Genomic DNA, 17,820 nt, shown 5'->3' with positions numbered 1-17,820 from the left:
TATCCCTGGGTGCAGAAGTCCTTAGGGGTTCCTGGACAAAAGGGTGGAGGACTTTTGCTCCCCACATCAGGAGCCCCTACTGTGTCATCCCCCCTCCAGCACAGCTCCAGATGTGCTTGCTGGGATGGCAGAGTGGGAAGCATGCCATCTGCAACCCCTGCCTCCATAACCTACTTGGCTGTTCATGTGTGGGTGATGTACTGAATAAAGCTAGGTCCCGAACCCAAAACCTTGTGCCAAACCCAGGAGCCATAGTTGCAGGTTCTGCTACTTCGAAGGCTGTAGGTGTGAACTACGTGGTGCACCCACCCACAGTTGGACAGTGCCCTTGGCTGAGGGAAGACTTACACATGGGATGCAGTGCACCATCTTAGTCAACCTGCCACCATCCAGGGGATCATGGCATAAAGATAGTACCATGAGTCTGGCTGGAGCTGGGGGCATGTGAATCCTACCCTGTGTGAAGAGAACCCCATCCTGGCCATCAGGCAATGGTCACATGAAGGCAGCCTGCTCTTCAAGAGGAACTTCTTCCCAGGTGGTGGCTGAGACAGCAGAGCCATTGGCACGGAGGTGTGAAGATGTCATGGGGCTTCAAAGGGGGCTAGGTTCCAGTGGTCCCTGTGCCATGTTAGCATCATATTCCACTTGCTGAGAAAGAGCATCCACATTCCCATTTCTACATGATCTGAAAATCAAAGTGGGGACAAAAAAAGGGCCAACCCCAGCCAAGTTGTCTCTGGTCGAGTGCTTTGGGTGCACACAAATATTCCAGTGCAGTGTGAGTGTAATGTGTGTCCACAGGAGGAACCAGGGGCTGTGCTCACTGAGAGATTGGACTGCAACTCCCACAAACTCCCAGAGCTGGGGGAAGGGAAAAAGGAAGAGGAAACTGGAGGCTGGAGTAAGAGGGAAAGAGCAGCATGCAGGTGGAGCCTGGCCAGCCCTGCACAGAGTGTGAACAGCACAGTGTGGCTGGAGATCTTGCTGCCTCGGTCAGCCAGGATGTGGACTGAAGAAGCTGGATCCAGACTTGGGGACAGCTGCAGGTGTTTGATCACTTTTAGGACTGACAGTTTATTCGGGGAACACTTCTGGAGGTGGCAGAGAATTAAGCTGCTGAGTGAATATTACCACAATGTTGGTGTTTCTTTACCTTTTACCCATTCCCCCCATTTGGCCCATTGACTTGCAGCCCCAACTGTTACGTTTTTCTATATACATATGGGAATTTCACCTAGCTTCTTGTGCCAGTTTCTGGGCTGCAGGTTGGCACGTGGGATTTTGTGATCAATAAGAACCTGTATTTTGTGCTGTGGCTCTTCAAAGTAGTACTGGCACTTCCCAAAAGCCACTCTGATGCCCGTGACTTCATGTCAGGATCTCAAGATTGGTGTTCCTACCATGAATGACAAGGAGTCTGGACAAGCTACACAGGAGCGGAGGTGAAGCCCCATTTCAGATATTCAAAGGCTCACTGGCTTCCACAGGCCAGGAAAATGGTAGGTTTTTACTTCAGAGGGTGGGTACAGGGCTAGCAATAGTTAGCAAGAAACCTGACACAGGCCACAAAATGCAGAGAGTGCAGCTGGGCTGTAAGTCACCACCTCCAATTTCACCTTGTGCAGCAGCCCTTTGGGTCTCTGCAGTCTGAACCAAGGGAAGAAATCAAAAGGGAAGCTCTACTGGCTTTATCCCTCCTGGTGGCAATGCCATCAGCCAACAGGAACCGGAGCCTACAATGGCTGTGGTCACGGGTGTCGGTGGAGACCTGACTAAATCCCCAGGCTCTTAGCTGGACTTTCCCATGCTCTAAGTCATTTGCTGGAGCTGGCGTGGGAGGGAAGCCGGCAGCAGGGGCCTTGATGGACTTAGGTGCCTCCCTGAGCTCCTGTTCAACCCTGCTCAGGGCCCCGGCAGCAGGTGCTTATACATCTTTTCTGTACACACCTTTCTCCTCTCCTTCAGACTATGCCACAAGAAAAATTGTAACTGCATTCAAGAGGCAGGCTTTGCAGTCAGGCCCTGTGAAGAAACATCAGAAGATGTTAATTGACTTGCACCCTTGCTCCTGTCTTGGAAAGGGGCAGTTAGGATTTCATTTCCTGTGACACACTCTCTCACCTATATGCACTTCGCCAACCTCCACTGCCCCTTAGAAATTCAGCAGGTAACTGGCCATTCAAAGTGTGTCAAACAAGCTCCCCTTCCCTCCCTTCTTTCTGTGGCCACCTCCAACCAGACAAACAAGCCCTCGTGCCAAAAAACAGAGGTTCCTTCAGAAATCACATGGTTTTCTTGAACGCTATAATATAAGGAAAGGGAGGGTGCAGTTTAATACTCTGCGGGGTATCAGTGAAGAGGACAATCATGGAAATGAATAAGTGCACTCCAGGGTGAGTATTTAATAGGGCTGTGTGAAACACCAGCTTTCCACTTCGACTTCCACTTCAATGAAACAGTGTTTCAAAATGTTTCGACTGGCCTCGTTTCATTTCCAGGCTGTTTTGAAGCCCTTCAGTTCATTTCAATTTCACTGTTTTAGGCTCAAAATGAATCAAAACAGTGTAAAAAAAAAGTCAGTAAAGCTTTGCACAGCCCTAGTATTTAACCTCATGGAGTAGCCCCCACAGGACACTCCTGGAGCCGAATGGCTCTGGCACTAGCAGGGAAGCCTCAGTATTCCTAATGGGAGATGACATGCTCCATTTCACCCACAGGATGCAATCATACTTTCTCCATCCTTGCACCGAAGAGGCAGGACCTGTCACATGCTGCACCTCCTTTACCCCTGCTATTGCATTTAACCAAGAAAAGAGCCTCTACTTCCCCTGACCATGGGTTCATTCAAAAGCACAGGGTTCTTGCTGCACAGCAGGACATGAGTGTAATGCCTTGAGTGTGACCAGCTCCTGCTCCTGAAGCTTAGAGAAAACACCTGGACTGTGGGGAATTCTCTGGCAGGGGAAGGGGTTGGGAAATCACAGAGACATCAGCCCTGGAAAGGGCCTGGGCTCAGGTCTGTTCCCATGTCACAGCTCTAGAGAGGACATAGAGACCAGTGACAGGGATAGCCTGTTAAGGTGAAGGGCTTGATTAGCCAGGAGTCTGTTATAGAGAATTAGCCAATTGCCTATCCAGAATGATTGGGGGGGGGGGGGGGGAAGGAATCCACCAACTCGAACTTCTGCTGCCTCCCAGGAACTGGTGAGAGGGAAGGGAAGGAGGCAGAGGAGGAAACTTGCACATATGCGTCACCCCCAGCGCCCACTATCCCACACTGCCACCACTCCTTGTCTGTCCACATGCAACCTCCCCTCCCCACTTCACATCCAGCTCTGCGCAGTGCCTCCACACCTGGAACTCCGTGTCCGGCCCCGCTCCAACCCGTACCTTCCACCGTGCCATGTCCAGCCCCGCACCCAGTGGACGATTAATGTGCACTGGAGCCCTGGGCAAACACAAGATTGGAGGCCCCCTTCCCTCATGTGAGCTGGGCTGCAGTGGGGGAGAGGGCTTTGCTCCCCTCCTGATGCTGGTGGGGGAGACTGGGGGGACCCTGCTGGGCTGAGGGTGAAGCCCACATGCACCCCTCTTCTCCCTGCTCCCTGCCCCCCCATCTCACTATGGCTGAACATACATACACACATGCACACTCACACATTCACACACACCCATAGGCACATGCATGCAATCTATTCACTCACTCTTCCAGGTTGGCTGATCTCATACGGCATGCTTTAAACTATCTTTGCTGGGGGATGGGGCCACAGGGGGACATGATGACACTTCCCAGCCAAGACAGGTGATGAGCACAAGAAGTACCCAGGTAAGTGACAGGGGTACAGAGAGTCCTAGGATCAGGGAGGTGGTGCATGCACCCATAGGAGGCCTTAAATGCCTCTACACTAATGATCATAGCATGGGGAAAAAGGAGGAGGAACTTGCCCTCCTAGTAAATAAAACAAACCTGGACATAGTGGGGCTCACTGAAACCTGGTGGGATTCAAACCATGATTGGGTGGTAAACATCAAGGGCTACAGGCTGTACAGGTGGGATAGAACGGGGAGGAAAGGCGGGGGTGTGGCACTCTATGTCAAAGAGCAATACACGTCCTCAACAAACAGCACGGGTCAGAGGAGGGGCGGACTGAAGTGCTCTGGGAAGGAATACAAGGGGGTCGGGGGTAAGGGACTTCACAGTGGGTGTCTACAATCCACCACCCAACCAGGGGGAAGATCTGGACCGGGAAGTCTCAGGTCATCTTGTGGAGGCAGTTAGATCTGTGGTGGGCCAATAGGGGGAGCTCCTGCATTGAGCATCCCACCTCACCATGCCCATCCACCTTCTGGACTCCACGTGTCTCTGCAGGGGTGCCTAAGCCCTGGCAGACCCCCTTTCAGGCCCCCACCGCAGAATCCAGGGGTAATGTGTGCTGCCACCACCCCGAGAAGGGACTGTCTGAGTCCTGTGTCCTCGGGGGAACACAGGTCTAATTGTCCAATGGGTACTCAACCCAATACAAGAACATGGGGCACTTTCCCAAGTCGGGGGCCAACAAGCATATTCTCCCTTAGTCCACAGACCCAAGGGGCCTCCTAGGCATAATTAAACCCATCCCTCAATAAGTCTCCTACACCAGTAACCAAGCAGAACTTTATTAGATACAGAGGGTAGGGTTTCATAGTTTCATAGTTTGTAGGGTCAGAAGCAACCTGAGTAGATCATCAAGTCTGACTCCCTGCCATGGCAGGAAAAAGTACTGGGGTCAAACAACACCGGAAAGGTGTTCATCTAACCTCCTCTTAAAGACCCCAGGGTAGGAGCCAGCACCACTTCTCTTGGAAGTTGGTTCCAGCTCCTAGCCGCCCTGACAGTGAAGTAGTGCTTTCTGATGTCTAGCCTGAATCTACCATCTGCCAGCTTGTGACCGTTATTTCTAGTCACTCCTGGTAGTGCTCGGGGGAACAGGGACTCCTCCAATGCCTGCTGGTCCCCCCTGACTAGTTTGTAAATGGCCACTAGATCCCCCCTCAGCCTTCTCTTGTGGCGGCTGAACAGGTTCAGGTCCCTCAGCCTCTCCTTGTAGGGCCTGTCCTGCTGCCCTCAGATCATGCGGGTGGCCTCCTCTGGACCCTCTCAGTGCTGTCCACATCCCTCCTGAAGTGCAGCTCCTAGAACTGGATGCTGTACTCCAACTGTGGTCTGACCAGTGTTTCATAGAGGGGGAGGATCACCTCCTTGGACCTGCTCAAGATGCATCTGTGGATGCATGACAAGGTGCAGTTGGCCTTCCTGACTACGTCCCCACACTGTCGGCCCACGTTCATTTCGACATCAATAATGATTCCAAGATCTTTTTCTGCCTTTGCACTGACGAGAAGGGAGTTCCCCAGCCTGTAGGTCTGCTGCTGGTTCTTCCTCCCCAGGTGCAGCACCTTGCACTTGTCAGCATTGAAATTCATCCTGTTCTCATCTGCCCACCCCTGTACCTGTCTAGGTCTGATTGCAGCCTATTCCTCCTTTCTAGCATGCCCACATCCCCCCATATCTTAGCGTCATCAGCAAATTTGAACAGGGTGTTTTTTACCCCCTAATCCAAGTCACGAATGAAGATGTTGAACAGCGCGGGTCCGAGGACCAAGCCCTGCAGGACCCCACTGCCCACATCCCTCCAGGTCAAAAATGACCCATCCACCACCACTCTCTGGGTGCGGCCCTCCAGACAGTTAGAGACCCATTTGACTGTGTAGGTGTCGGCGCCACAGTCCCCTAGTTTTGTAATAGGAATGGGGTGAGAGACAGTGTAGAAGGCCTTCCTGAAGTCCAGAAAGACTATGTCTACTGCTACCCCTGCATCTAAGGATTTTGTGACCTGGTCATAGAAGGCCACCAGGTTGGCCTGACAGGACCTGCCTCTAATGAACCCATGTTGGTTGCCCCTAAGCATAACCTCCCCTGCTGGCCCCTCGCTGACGTGCGTCAGGATAATTCTCTCAAAAAGCTTACCCAGGATTGAGGTAAGACTAACTGGCCTATAGTTCCCTGGGTCCTCCCTCCCTTTTTTTGAAAATGGGAACCACATTGGCCCTTTTCCAGTCCTCTGGCACCACACCAGAGCACCAAGAGTGCTCGTATACCTGTGCCAGGGGTCCTGCAATGACCTCTGCTAATTCCCTCAGTATTTGGGGGTGGAGGTCGTCAGGACCAGCTGATTTAAATACATCCAGTCCCTCCAGAAGTTCCCTGACTAGATCCTCACTGATCCTAGGCCTGGGTGCGCCTCCCCCGGGGCCTGAGGGGGTCCCAGTAGATGGACTGATCTGGTCCCTGCTCAGGAAAATGGAGGCAAAGAAATCGTTAAATAGGTTAGCCTTCTCATCCGGTGTGACAACAAGATTTCCTAGCAAGTCTTCCAGAGGCCCCACTTTACCTGGTGCCTTATTTTTACTTCCTATGTATTTAAAAAAGGAATTCTTATTGTCCTTATTCCAGGTAGCTAGTCCCAGTTCCATCTCCGCCTTCGCCTTCCTGACTGCCCCCCTGCAGCCATAAGCACCTGAGGTATAGTCCTCCCTGGTGATGGGTTAGAGTAGGGTACAGGGGAGAGCAATATCAGAGAAATCCCATCGAGCAAACTCCTGTGGCTGGGGTAGCCTTTGATCTCGCATCTGAGTTACTGCAAGCTATATATCTAGGTGGATCTCAGGTAGCTTACTCACAAGGATCATCCAGAGGCTGCTGGAGATTCCCTCTGGAGGCAAGCAGTTCCTTGATCATGAGTTTTGAGAGAGAGAGCAAGTTTCAGATGGTACAGCTCTTCTTTGTTCCTGAGTTCCTGCTGCCCCTGACTTCCTGGGCAGTCCTTAATTTATATAGCCCTTGTGACCTCATTTACCTGGTCCAATGGGGGCCAGCACCTGTTTGCTGTGAGCCAACCAATTTGAAATACATCACTAGTTGCCGGGCAGACTGTAGCCCACCAGGAAGGAAGCCCCTCACCCAGGTATGTGATGCCAGTCACGTAGGCAGAGGGAGCAGGTTTCCCCCCTCCCTCAGGAATGTATCCAGCTCAGGTTACCCAAAGAGATGGGGTAAGGATGCATCTCTCTGCTGGGCCCAAACTTACCAAATTGTCACAGAGCAGAGTTTTCGGGGGAGAAACAAAGTTGGCTTCCTGCCACAAGTTCAAGGGACATGGTCATCATGGGTGACCTAATCTACCCGGACATCTGCTGGAAGGAGCAGTCAGCCTGGTCTGACTGCTCATGTAGGTTCCTAGGCAAGATACAGGACCTCCACCTAACCCAGGAGGTGCACAATCCCACCAGGGGAAATGCCTTGCTGGACCTGGTCCTGGCAACGGGCGACGACCTGCTGAGGGGTCTGCGGGTGCTCGACCACCTGGGCGACAGTGATCATCGCCTACTGGAATTCACCATCCAGTGCAGGGTGTCAAAGGCCTGCAGCAAGACAGCAGCCCTTGACTTCAGGAGGACTAATTTCACTGAGTTAAGGAGATTAGTCTGGGAAGCACCGAGGTCCTGGAGGGTAGAGGAGTTGGGAGTCCAAGACAAGTGTTTGTTCCTTAAGGAGACAATCCTCTGAGCACAAAGGATAACAGTCCCAATGAGGGGCCAAGCATTCTCAGAAGACCCCATGGCTCACCAAAGGCATTCAGTAATGTCTGAAAGCTAAAAAGGAGGTGTACACCTGGTGGAAGGGAGGGGCCATCACCAAGGAGGATTATACATCCATTGCTCAAAATTGTAGGGGGGCTGTTAGTAAAGCTAAGGTGGAGACAGAACTGGGACTAGTGACCAGGATCAAAGATAACAAGTCCTTTTTCAAATACATAGGGAGTAAAAAAGGCACTGGGTAATGTGGGGCCCCTGCAGGACACGCTTGGCAATCTGGGGGTTGCACCAGACGATAAACCTGACCTCTTTAACAAATTCTTTGTTTTCGTTTTTCTGAGCAGGGACCGAGACATCCCCCTCACCTGGGTTCTGGATGGACTCAGAAGAGGCACCAGCAGGCCTAGGGTCAGAGACGACCTAGTTAGGGAACTTCTGGTGGGGCTGGACATGTTCAAATCAGCAGGTCTAGATGCTCTCCACCCCAGGGTGCTGAGGGAATTGGTAAAGGTCATTGAGGGACCCCTGGCAAAGCTTTATGAGTGCTCATGGTACTCTGGCCAGATGCCAGAGGACTGGAAATGGGCCAATGTGGCCCACATTTTCAAAAAGGGGAGGAAGGAGGACTCAGGAAACTATAGGGCCATTAGTCTTACCTCGGTCCTGGGGAAGCTCTTTAAGAAAATTATTCAGGAGCACATCTGTGAGGGACCAGCAGAGGAGATCATGCTAAGGGGCAACAAACATGGGTTCATTAGGGGCAGGTCCTGTAAGACCAACCTGGTGGTCTTCTATGACCAGGTCATAAAATCCTTAGATGCAGGGGTAGCAGTGGATGGAGTCTTTCTGGACTTCAGGAAGGCCTTCGACACTGTCTCCCACCCCATTCTCATTAAAAAATTAGATGACTGTGGTGTCGATGCCTACACAGTCAGATGGGTCGCAAATTGGCTGGCAGACTGCACCCAGAGCGTGGTGGTGGATGGGTAGTTTTCGACCTGGAGGGATGTAGGCAGTAGGGTCCCCCAGGGCTCAGTCCTTAGACCTGCATTTTTTAAGATCTTCATCAGTGACTTGGACGAGGGGGTGAAAAGTACCTTGTTCAAATTCACGGATGACACTAAGATGTGGGGAGAGGTGTGCATGCTAGAAGGGAGGGACAGGCTGCAATTGGATCTGGACAGGTTACAGGGGTGGGTGGATGAGAACAGGATGGGTTTCAAAGCTGACAAGTGCAAGGTGCTGCACCTGGGGAGGAAGAACCAGCAGCAGACCTACAGGCTGGGGATCTCCCTTCTCGTCAGTGCAGAGGCGGAAAAGGATCTTGGAATCATTATTGATGCCAAAATGAACATGGGCCGACAGTGCGGGGACGGGGTCAGGAAGGACAACCGTACCTTGTCATGCATCCACAGATGCATCTCGAGCAGGTCCAAGGAGGTGATCCTCCCCCTCTACGCGACACTGGTCAGGCCGCAGGTGGAGTACTACATCCACTTCTGGGCACCGCACTTTAGGAGGGATGTGGACAGCATGGAAAGGGTACAGAAGAAGGCCACCTGCATTATCAGGGGGCAGCAGGGCAGGCCCTACGAGGAGAGGCTATGGGACTTGAACCTGTTCAGCTTCCACAAGAGAAGGCTGAGAGGGGACCTGGTGGCTGTCTACAAACTGGCCAAGGGAGACCAGCAGGCAATGGGAGAGTCCCTGTTCCCCCAAGCACTACCGGGAGTAACGAGGAATAACGGCCATAAGTTGACAGAAAGAAGATTCAGACTAGACATTGGGAGGCGCTACTTCACTGTCATGGCAGCTAGGACCTGGAACCAACTCCAAGAGAAGTGGTGCTGGCTCCTACCCTGGGGGTCTTCAAAAGGAGGCTGGATGAACACCTTGCCGGGGTCATTTGACCCCAGTACTCTTTCCTGCCATGGCAGGGGGTCGGACTTCATAGAGGGGTTTCGTAGATGTTAGGGTCAGAAGGGACCTCAATAGATCATCAAGTCCGACCCCCTGCATAGGCAGGAAAGAGTGCTGGGTCTAGATGACCCCATGCTGGGTGCTGGGTCTAGATGACTTGATGATCTACTCAGGTCCCTTCCGACCCAACCAACTAGGAAACTATGAAACTATGATGGAGACTCCACCACCTCCCTGGGAAGCCTGGTCCAGCGCTTCACTACCCTCCTCGTGAGAAAATCTATATATACACACCAACCAAAGTGTGTGGGTGTAGGTGTGTATGTATACTGCATTTACTCAAATACAAGGCGAGTTTTTCCCCCCATAGTTGGCTGGGGGAAAAAGCCCCTCATCTTATAATTGCATACAAGGAAATCTCACTACACACATTGTCTATCATTAAGCTGCTGCCCAAAGCAGCATGTGCTCAGCAATGGAAACCAGCTATGAAGCTGAATAAATGCAGCCAACACTGGGCATGACTAGAAAACACAAGGCCCCCGTGATTGGGCTAATAGGCTGATGTGAACCTTGTGTGTGTGTGGCCCTTCAAATATGGGCAGGACGCAAGGGTACCAGACCTGGAGGTAGTGAAATAGCAAGCCAGAATACTCTGGAGCATCGTACGGCCACACACCGGGTCTGTGTTTTACAGAGGCAAATGTCGTATGACAGAGGACTCCAAAAGTGAATATCAGCAACTATCTTAGGCTCCAGGAGAAACATTTATGGGACATGCAAGCACACCAAACGGGTCACAAGAGCTCCCCAGCCTCGAGCTCTGCATCTCAGGAGCCCTCCTGCCGACCCGCACGCCGAGCCCCATGGCGCTCCTCCACCGCAGAACTAGCACGGGCGTCCCCCTCGTTCATGGTCACTTCATTACACGTCTCTGAGCTGGTTTTATACTGAATACGTGTCTGGTTTTGCAAACAGCTTGGGACAGGACTGCTAATGGTGGCGGTCACGTGGTCGCACGGTACATCAGGGGGTGCAGCAGGAGCGGGGGGACGCCTGTTCACCGCAGCGCCCCAGGGGTGACGAGGTCCAGCGGTCACAAACTCCTCCAGGACTGTTTCCGGCTGGACATAAGGGAAAGTGTCTTCACTGTCCGAGCCCCCAAGGTCTGGAAGAGACTCCCCTCGGAGGTGGTGCAGGCACCTGCTCTGGACTCCTTCAAGAGACATCTGGACGTCTGTCTTGCTGGGATCCTTTGACCCCAGCTGACTTCCTGCCCCTGGGGCGCGGGGCGGGACTCGATGATCCTCCGAGGTCCCTTCCAGCCCGAATGTCTATGAAATCTATGGATACTGAGGGGACGGCTTCCCTCCATTTTGTGAGGTGCTGAGGGGACGGCTTCCTCCCATTTTGTGAGGTGCTGAGGGGACAGCTTCCCACCATTTTGTGAGGTGCTGAGGGGACGGCTTCCCACCATTTTGTGAGGTGCTGAGGGGACAGCTGCCCACCATTTTGTGAGGTGCTGAGGGGACGGCTTCCCACCATTTTGTGAGGTGCTGAGGGGACGGCTTCCCTCCATTTCATGAGGTGCTGAGGGGACGGCTACCCACCATTTTGTGAGGTGCTGAGGGGACGGCTTCCCACCATTTTGTGAGGTGCTGAGGGGACAGCTTCCCACCATTTTGTGAGGTGCTGAGGGGACGGCTTCCCACCATTTTGTGAGGTGATGAGGGGACGGCTTCCCACCATTTTGTGAGGTGATGAGGGGATGGCTTCCCACCATTTTGTGAGGTGCTGAGGGGACGGCTTCCCTCCATTTCATGAGGTGCTGAGGGGACGGCTTCCCACCATTTTGTGAGGTGCTGAGGGGACGGCTTCCTCCCATTTTTTGAGGTGCTGAGGGGAAGGCTTCCCGTCATTTCATGAGGTGTGGAGGGGATGGCTTCCCACCATTTTGTGAGGTGCTGAGAGGATGGCTTCCTCCCATTTTGTGAGGTGTGGAGGGGACGTCTTCCTCCCATTTTATGAGGTGCCGAGGGGACAGATTCCCGCCATTTTGTGAGGTGCTGTGGGGACGGATTTCTGCCATTTTGTGAGGTGCTGGAGGACAGCTTCCCACCATTTCATGAGGTGCTGAGGGGATGGCTTCACACCATTTTGTGAGGTGCTGATGGGACAGCTTCCTCCCATTTTGTGAGGTGCTGAGGGAACGACTTCCTCCCATTTTGTGAGCTGCTGAGGGGACGGCTTCCCACCATTTTGTGAGGTGCTGAGAGGACGGCTTCCCGCCATTTCATGAGGTGCAGAGGGGACAGCTTCCTGCCATTTTGTGAGGTGCTGGGGGGATGACTTTCCCTCCACCTGAGAAGCCTTCACAAACCCTGGTCCTGAAGAAGAGGACGGTTGGACTAATTACCTCAGAAGAAACCAAATCCAGGATATATTTACTTTAATTATAGAAGTAATCTTTAATTAGGCATCATAACCAGGGATCCTGGTTTTCTCTGATAAAAAAAAAAATCCCAAATTTTCTGATTTAAAAAAAAACCCCAAATCCACATCTTTCCGTGATTAAAATGAAACACCACCATGTATGTCTGCATGTGTGTGTGCGCGCACATGTATGTGTGCATGTGTATAAGTGGTGTTTCATTTTTAATCACAGAAAAATTTGGATTTGGGGGTTATTTTTTAAATCAGAAAATTTGGGATTTTTAACTTTTCTTATCAGAGAAAACCAGGATCCCTCCCTCATCATAACTGTGCTATATTTAGACTAAAGTCCAATTGTACATTTTTTAACAGTTAAGATTGTGTTTACTGAATGTTGAAGCACTCAGGGGGGTCATCATATAATAACTTCCTTTTTAACTCAATATGTATTAACACAGGCATGCCGCCAAGTATATTATATTATATTATATTATATTATATTATATTATATTATATGCCCCTAAGCCAGCATGTTGGCCTTCACCCTGGCGGGGGTCTCTCTTATCCCCTCCAGGATCCGCCTCTTCCGGAGCGCCCCTGCTTGCCCCTCGCAGACACGCGCCAGGATAATTCTTTCAAAAAGTTTACCCAGGATCAATGTAAGACTAACAGGCCTATAGTTCCCTGGGTCCTCCTTCCTCCCTTTTTTGAAAATCGGAACCACATTGGCCCTTTTCCGGTCCTCTGGCACCACACCACAGCACTACGAGTGCTCGTATACCTGAAAAACCTTGGTGGATGGGTCATTTTCAACCTGGAGGGATGTGGGCAGTGGGGTCCCCCAGAGCTTGGTCCTCGGGCCCGCACTGTTCAAAATCTTCATCAGTGACTTGGACGAGGGGGTTAAAAGCACCCTGTTCAAATTTGCTGACAACACTAAGATGTGGGGGGAAGTGGGCACGCTAGAAGGGAGGGACAGGCTGCAATGGGACCTAGACATGTTACAGGGGTGGGCGGATGAGAACAGGATGGGTTTCAACACTGACAAGTGCAAGGTGCTGCACCTGGGGAGGAAGAACCAGCAGCAGACCTACAGGCTGGGGAGCTCCCTTCTCGTCAGTGCAGAGGCAGAAAAGGATCTTGGAATCATTATTGATGCCACAATGAACATGGGCCGACAGTGTGGGGACGCGGTCAGGAAGGCCAACCGTACCTTGTCGTGCATCCACAGATGCATCTCGAGCAGGTCCAAGGAGGTGATCCTCCCCCTCTACGCGACACTGGTCAGGCTGCAGTTGGAGTACTGCATCCAGTTCTGGGCGCCACACTTCAGGAGGGATGTGGACAGCATGGAGAAGGTCCAGAGGAGGGCCACTCGCATAGTCAGGGGGCAGCAGGGCAGGCCCTACGAGAAGAGGCTACGGGACCTGAACCTGGTCAGCCTCCACAAGAGAAGGCTGAGGGGGATCTAGTGGCCTGTTACAAACTAGTCAGGGGGACCAGCAGGCACTGGGGGAGTCCCTGTTCCCCTGAGCACTACCAGGACTGACTAGAAATAATGGTCACAAGCTGGCAGAGGGTAGATTGACTAGACATCAGGAGGCGCGGCTTCACTGTTAGGGTGGCTAGGACCTGGAACCAACTTCCAAGAGAAGTGGTGCTGGCTCCTACCCTGGGGGTCTTTAAGAGGAGGTTAGATGAACACCTTGTCGGGTTTGTTTGACCCCAGTACTTCTTCCTGCCATGGCAGGGGCTCGGAATTGATGATCTGCTAAGGTCCCTTCCGACCGACCAACTATGAAACTATGAATTACACTGATATAAGATAAATGTTATCCATGCAGAAGTGTGTCCAATATCACTACTTTTTGGTACCTTGAAAACAGTTAAAGCATTTTCTCCTCACTAGTACATCATGGATCACTGCGTTTCCATGCTTGACCCTGCTGACTGTCATTTTGATACCTTTTCTATACCAAGGACTGGTTGGTGCTTTATCTCTTGTGATCATCCCTCCACCACCTGGATGACAAGGACCATCCTCTATTGAAGGCTTCTCCTATAGAGGCTTCGTCTATTGATGGCATTCATCCTAAATGCCCATCCTCCCTTGTCCATCAAGGCCCTAGGAGATACTTTGAGTTCACAGGATCTGTTCCCCAAATCCCATGTGCTTATTCTGCATCAAATACCCAGTCACTAACCCTCCTTAACCACTGCCCCAAACAGGATATCAAGGTCCTACACCTGCTTTAATCTGCAGCATCCAGCAAGGACAGGTGGAGCTCTGGGTCTATGATGATGAGGACCATGGGAAAATCTCCATGTCTGAAGACCTGCTGCCAGGTGAGTTGTGGCTGTGCCTTCCACCCACTCCCCTCACAGAAATGCTCCATGCCCAGAGTGCCAGGGGGCCTGGAAATGGCAGACCTGCCCCGGGATTTCTTTTCAGGGTGCTGACCTCAAAAACAGTGCATGATGCTGTAATGTGTCCAGACAGGTGTTTTTCCCCCTCCCTGAAATTCAAAGCTATTCACAGCGGCTCTTCCCTTTTTCTTCCCCTAATTACAACTAGTAAAGAAGTATCAAGTTTGTTGTTTTATTTTCTGAGCCCAGATCTGGTTTCCCTGAGATGCCATGATCTTACATTTCCATGTCTACTCAGCAATGTAAGAGTTCATTCTGCAGTCCAAGGTAGCCATACCTCTCTAATACTGTCTCCAAGGGCATGATGGGGTTTGTAGTCCCCCCATGGAAATCAACATGGTGTGCAGAGGTTCTGAGTAGCCCTTCCTGCTGGTCAAGAGAGAAGCTGAGGCTCTCCCTGGCATCTCCTGGCCCGGTTGGCATAGAACCCAGGAGGTGTTTCATCGTGGTTGCAGGCTGTGCTAAATGGCTCCGTAGCATGGTTGGAATTCATAAGCTTTCCTGTTGTGGAGAGAAGTGAATCTCCTGAGACTGATGGTGCACCCCGTGCAAAAAGTGTTGCCAATGCTACCAGTGGTGCCTGTGGACAGTCACCGGTCGCCATCCCCTTGCCGCCAATGCTGCCAATGGCATGTGCAGGTGGTCGCTGACCACTGGTCAGCACTCCACCTCCCCCACTCCTGCCACTGACACTGTTGCAGCTGACTGTGGGAGTTTCCAATGCACTGCTGACACAGCCACCGCTGCTGCTACCTGAGGGTGGTCGCCATGCTCCCCTGTCCCCCCTCCGCCTCCAGGGGAACACATCATTCATGGCCCTGAGTGTCATAAAGTCTGAAACGCGACACAGTCCAGATTTAGGTTCATGTCAAGGCCTTTGTCCTGGTGCAGATTCCTCTGACACAGACCACCTGGGACTGGTGAGCAGAGAAAAGTTCTGTGGGCTCATTCCTTGCACCTGAACTTGTCCTGGAAGCAGGCAGAAAGCAGAGACCTGCTTCTCCCAGAACAGGGAGCCACAGCTGTACGTCCTGCGCTCCTCAGCCCATTAGAACATGAAAGCATTCAGGCTTCATACACATGTCCCACATGTGCTTGTCCCAGCAGGGTCTGAGGTGATGGGGCAGAAACCCTGGCAGTCTAACTCTGAACTCCATGGAGTAGGGAACATTAGCTCAGCACAAGGATCTGCCTCTTCCTCCTCCCCAGCACATGGGTTTTGGAAGGAAGACCTTGATTTATTGAGGGAACACAAGTGCCATGGTCCAGGCCTGCTTAGAGGCCCATTCCAGCAAAAGGAATAGCAGTTTTAGCCCATTGCCAGGAGGGCAGGGAATAATCTGGGGTTTCTGTTCCCCACACAGGAGGTGCCTGGTTAATGAGCAAAGATGAGGAGCAGCCTCCTGCGAAAGGGCCTGCAGACCTGGAGCTACCACGGATGTTCCCAGGGAGTTTGGATGAGATGGACTCCCTGAGACCTGAGAAGGAGCAATGGCACAAGCGTCAGGTGAGGGCCCAGAAGGAAAACGTCGTAGTGAACCAGGTAGCATCTCCAGTTGGGTATGAGAGTGTAGCAGGGGACAGAGCCCAGAAACAGGGTGCAGGGAAGAATTTGTGGAGCTGAGGGACATAAAGAGCCACCGGAAAGAGGCACTGCATCCCAGCCAAGAGACTGGGGAGGGCCTCAGGGGGAATCAGGAGCTCACTGGCAAGCACAGGGACATAGCCCAATCCTGCCACAAGGTCAGGAAAACCTTTAATTGCCCATCACTCATTGCTCTTCATAAGATAAGGCACACTGGGGAGAAGGCTCATATATGCATCAAGTGTGGGAAGACCTTAACCTGCCTTTTGACCCCGGTTGCTTACCGCGAGATCCAATCTGGAGAGCACCCCACTGCTTCACCAAATGGGTGAGGAGCTTTGTGTGCCCTCAGCCCCAGTGAAGCACCTACATGTCCACAGGGGAAAGCGTAAGTACTGCTATGCCAAGTGTGTTAAGACCTTCACCCATTTCTTCTCCCTGTCTCAGCATTGGCGCATCCACCTGAGGAGGGAGACACATCACTGCACTGGGTTCAGGAAGAACTTCATGTGCTGGCCAGACCGGTCCCAGCAGCAGTGTGCGCAGAGGGGGACACAGCCACAGCATGGCACCAACTGTGGGAAGAGCTTAAGACAGCCCTCCGACTTGGCCAAGCACTGGTGCATGCACGCAAGGGAGAAGCCAGATCAGTGCTCATAGTGTGAGAAGAGCTTCAACCTGTCCTTCAACCTGATTAGACATCAGCTTATGCATATGGGGGAGAAGCCACATTGATGCTCGGAGTGCAAGAAGAGCTTCACCCGATCCTCCCACCTGGCCCAACACAAGGTCATCCACACTAAAGAGAAGCCACATCAATGCTCAGAGTGTGGAAAGAGCTTCACCCAACCTTCCAGCCTGGCCCAACATCAGTTTATCCACACAGGGAAGAAGCCACATCAGTGCTTGGAGTGTGGGATGAGCTTCACCCGATCTTCCACCGTGGCCCTGCACCAGCTCATCCACATGAAGGAGAAGCCATATCATTGCTCAGAGTGTGGGAAGAGTTTCAGACAGGTCTCTGACCTTAACAAACATGAGCTTATCCACACTGGGGAGAAACCACATCAGTGCTCGGAGTGTGGGAAGAACTTCATCCAATCCTCCACCCTGGCTCGGCACCAGCTTATCCACATAGAGTAGAAACACATTAGCTGTTAGAGTGTGGGAAGACCTTCAACCAATCCTTCAGCTGGACCCAACACCAACTCATCCACACAAGTGAGAAGCCACATCAGTGCTCAGAGTGTGGGAAGAGCTTTAGAGAGGTCTGCAACCTCACCAGACCCCAGTTTATCCATACGGGAGTGAAGCTGCATCAGTGCTCAGAGTGTGGGAAGACCTTCAACCAATCCTCCAACCTGACTCAGCACCAGCTTATTCACAGAGGTAAGAAGCCACATCAGTGCTTGGATTGTGGGAAGAGCTTCACCCAATCCTCCAGCCTGGCCTGGCACCAGCTCATCCACATAGAGAAGAAAGCACATAAGCTGTTAGAGTGTTGGAAATGTTTCCTCCGCTACTCCAAGCTGGCCTAGCACCAGTTCAGTCTCATATGGGTGCATCTGTAATGCTTCCAGCAATGCAGGAAGGGCTTGAGGGCGTATACCTGCTCAGCACCTACTGGTGTTTGCATCCAGAGAAGTAGCTTCATGCTGGTGCAGTGCAGCAAGAGTCCACCCACTGTTCATCCCTGATAGGGTACTGCAGAACCATGCCTCAGCGTGATAAAAAGTGGGGGAGAGGGGAAGTCCTGGGAGGGGAAGGGATGTGGCTGGGGGGTGTGTGTGTGTGTGTGTGTGTGTGTGTGTGTGTGT

At 52.1% G+C, this 17,820-nt stretch overlaps 2 protein-coding genes across 2 annotated transcripts in view; both read left to right on the top strand.

The window, feature by feature from the left end:
* Positions 1 to 17,820, top strand: part of LOC102566400 (zinc finger protein 493) — a 185,284-nt gene that overhangs the window by 15,561 nt on the left and 151,903 nt on the right. The gene's annotated exons all lie outside the window — the stretch shown is intronic.
* On the top strand, positions 13,715 to 17,739 carry LOC132250735 (zinc finger protein 662-like). Its single transcript, XM_059727857.1, has 3 exons — positions 13,715 to 14,337; positions 15,783 to 15,925; positions 16,451 to 17,739. The coding sequence occupies exons 1-3, from the start codon at positions 14,316 to 14,318 to the stop codon at positions 16,661 to 16,663; spliced, it is 378 nt and encodes a 125-aa protein (XP_059583840.1). The 5' UTR covers positions 13,715 to 14,315; the 3' UTR covers positions 16,664 to 17,739.

Source organism: Alligator mississippiensis, chromosome 1, assembly GCF_030867095.1.
Source record: "Alligator mississippiensis isolate rAllMis1 chromosome 1, rAllMis1, whole genome shotgun sequence".
Taxonomy (NCBI): domain Eukaryota; kingdom Metazoa; phylum Chordata; order Crocodylia; family Alligatoridae; genus Alligator; species Alligator mississippiensis.
Note: the sequence above shows the minus strand (reverse complement) of the source record. Positions and strands in the feature narration are given on the sequence as shown.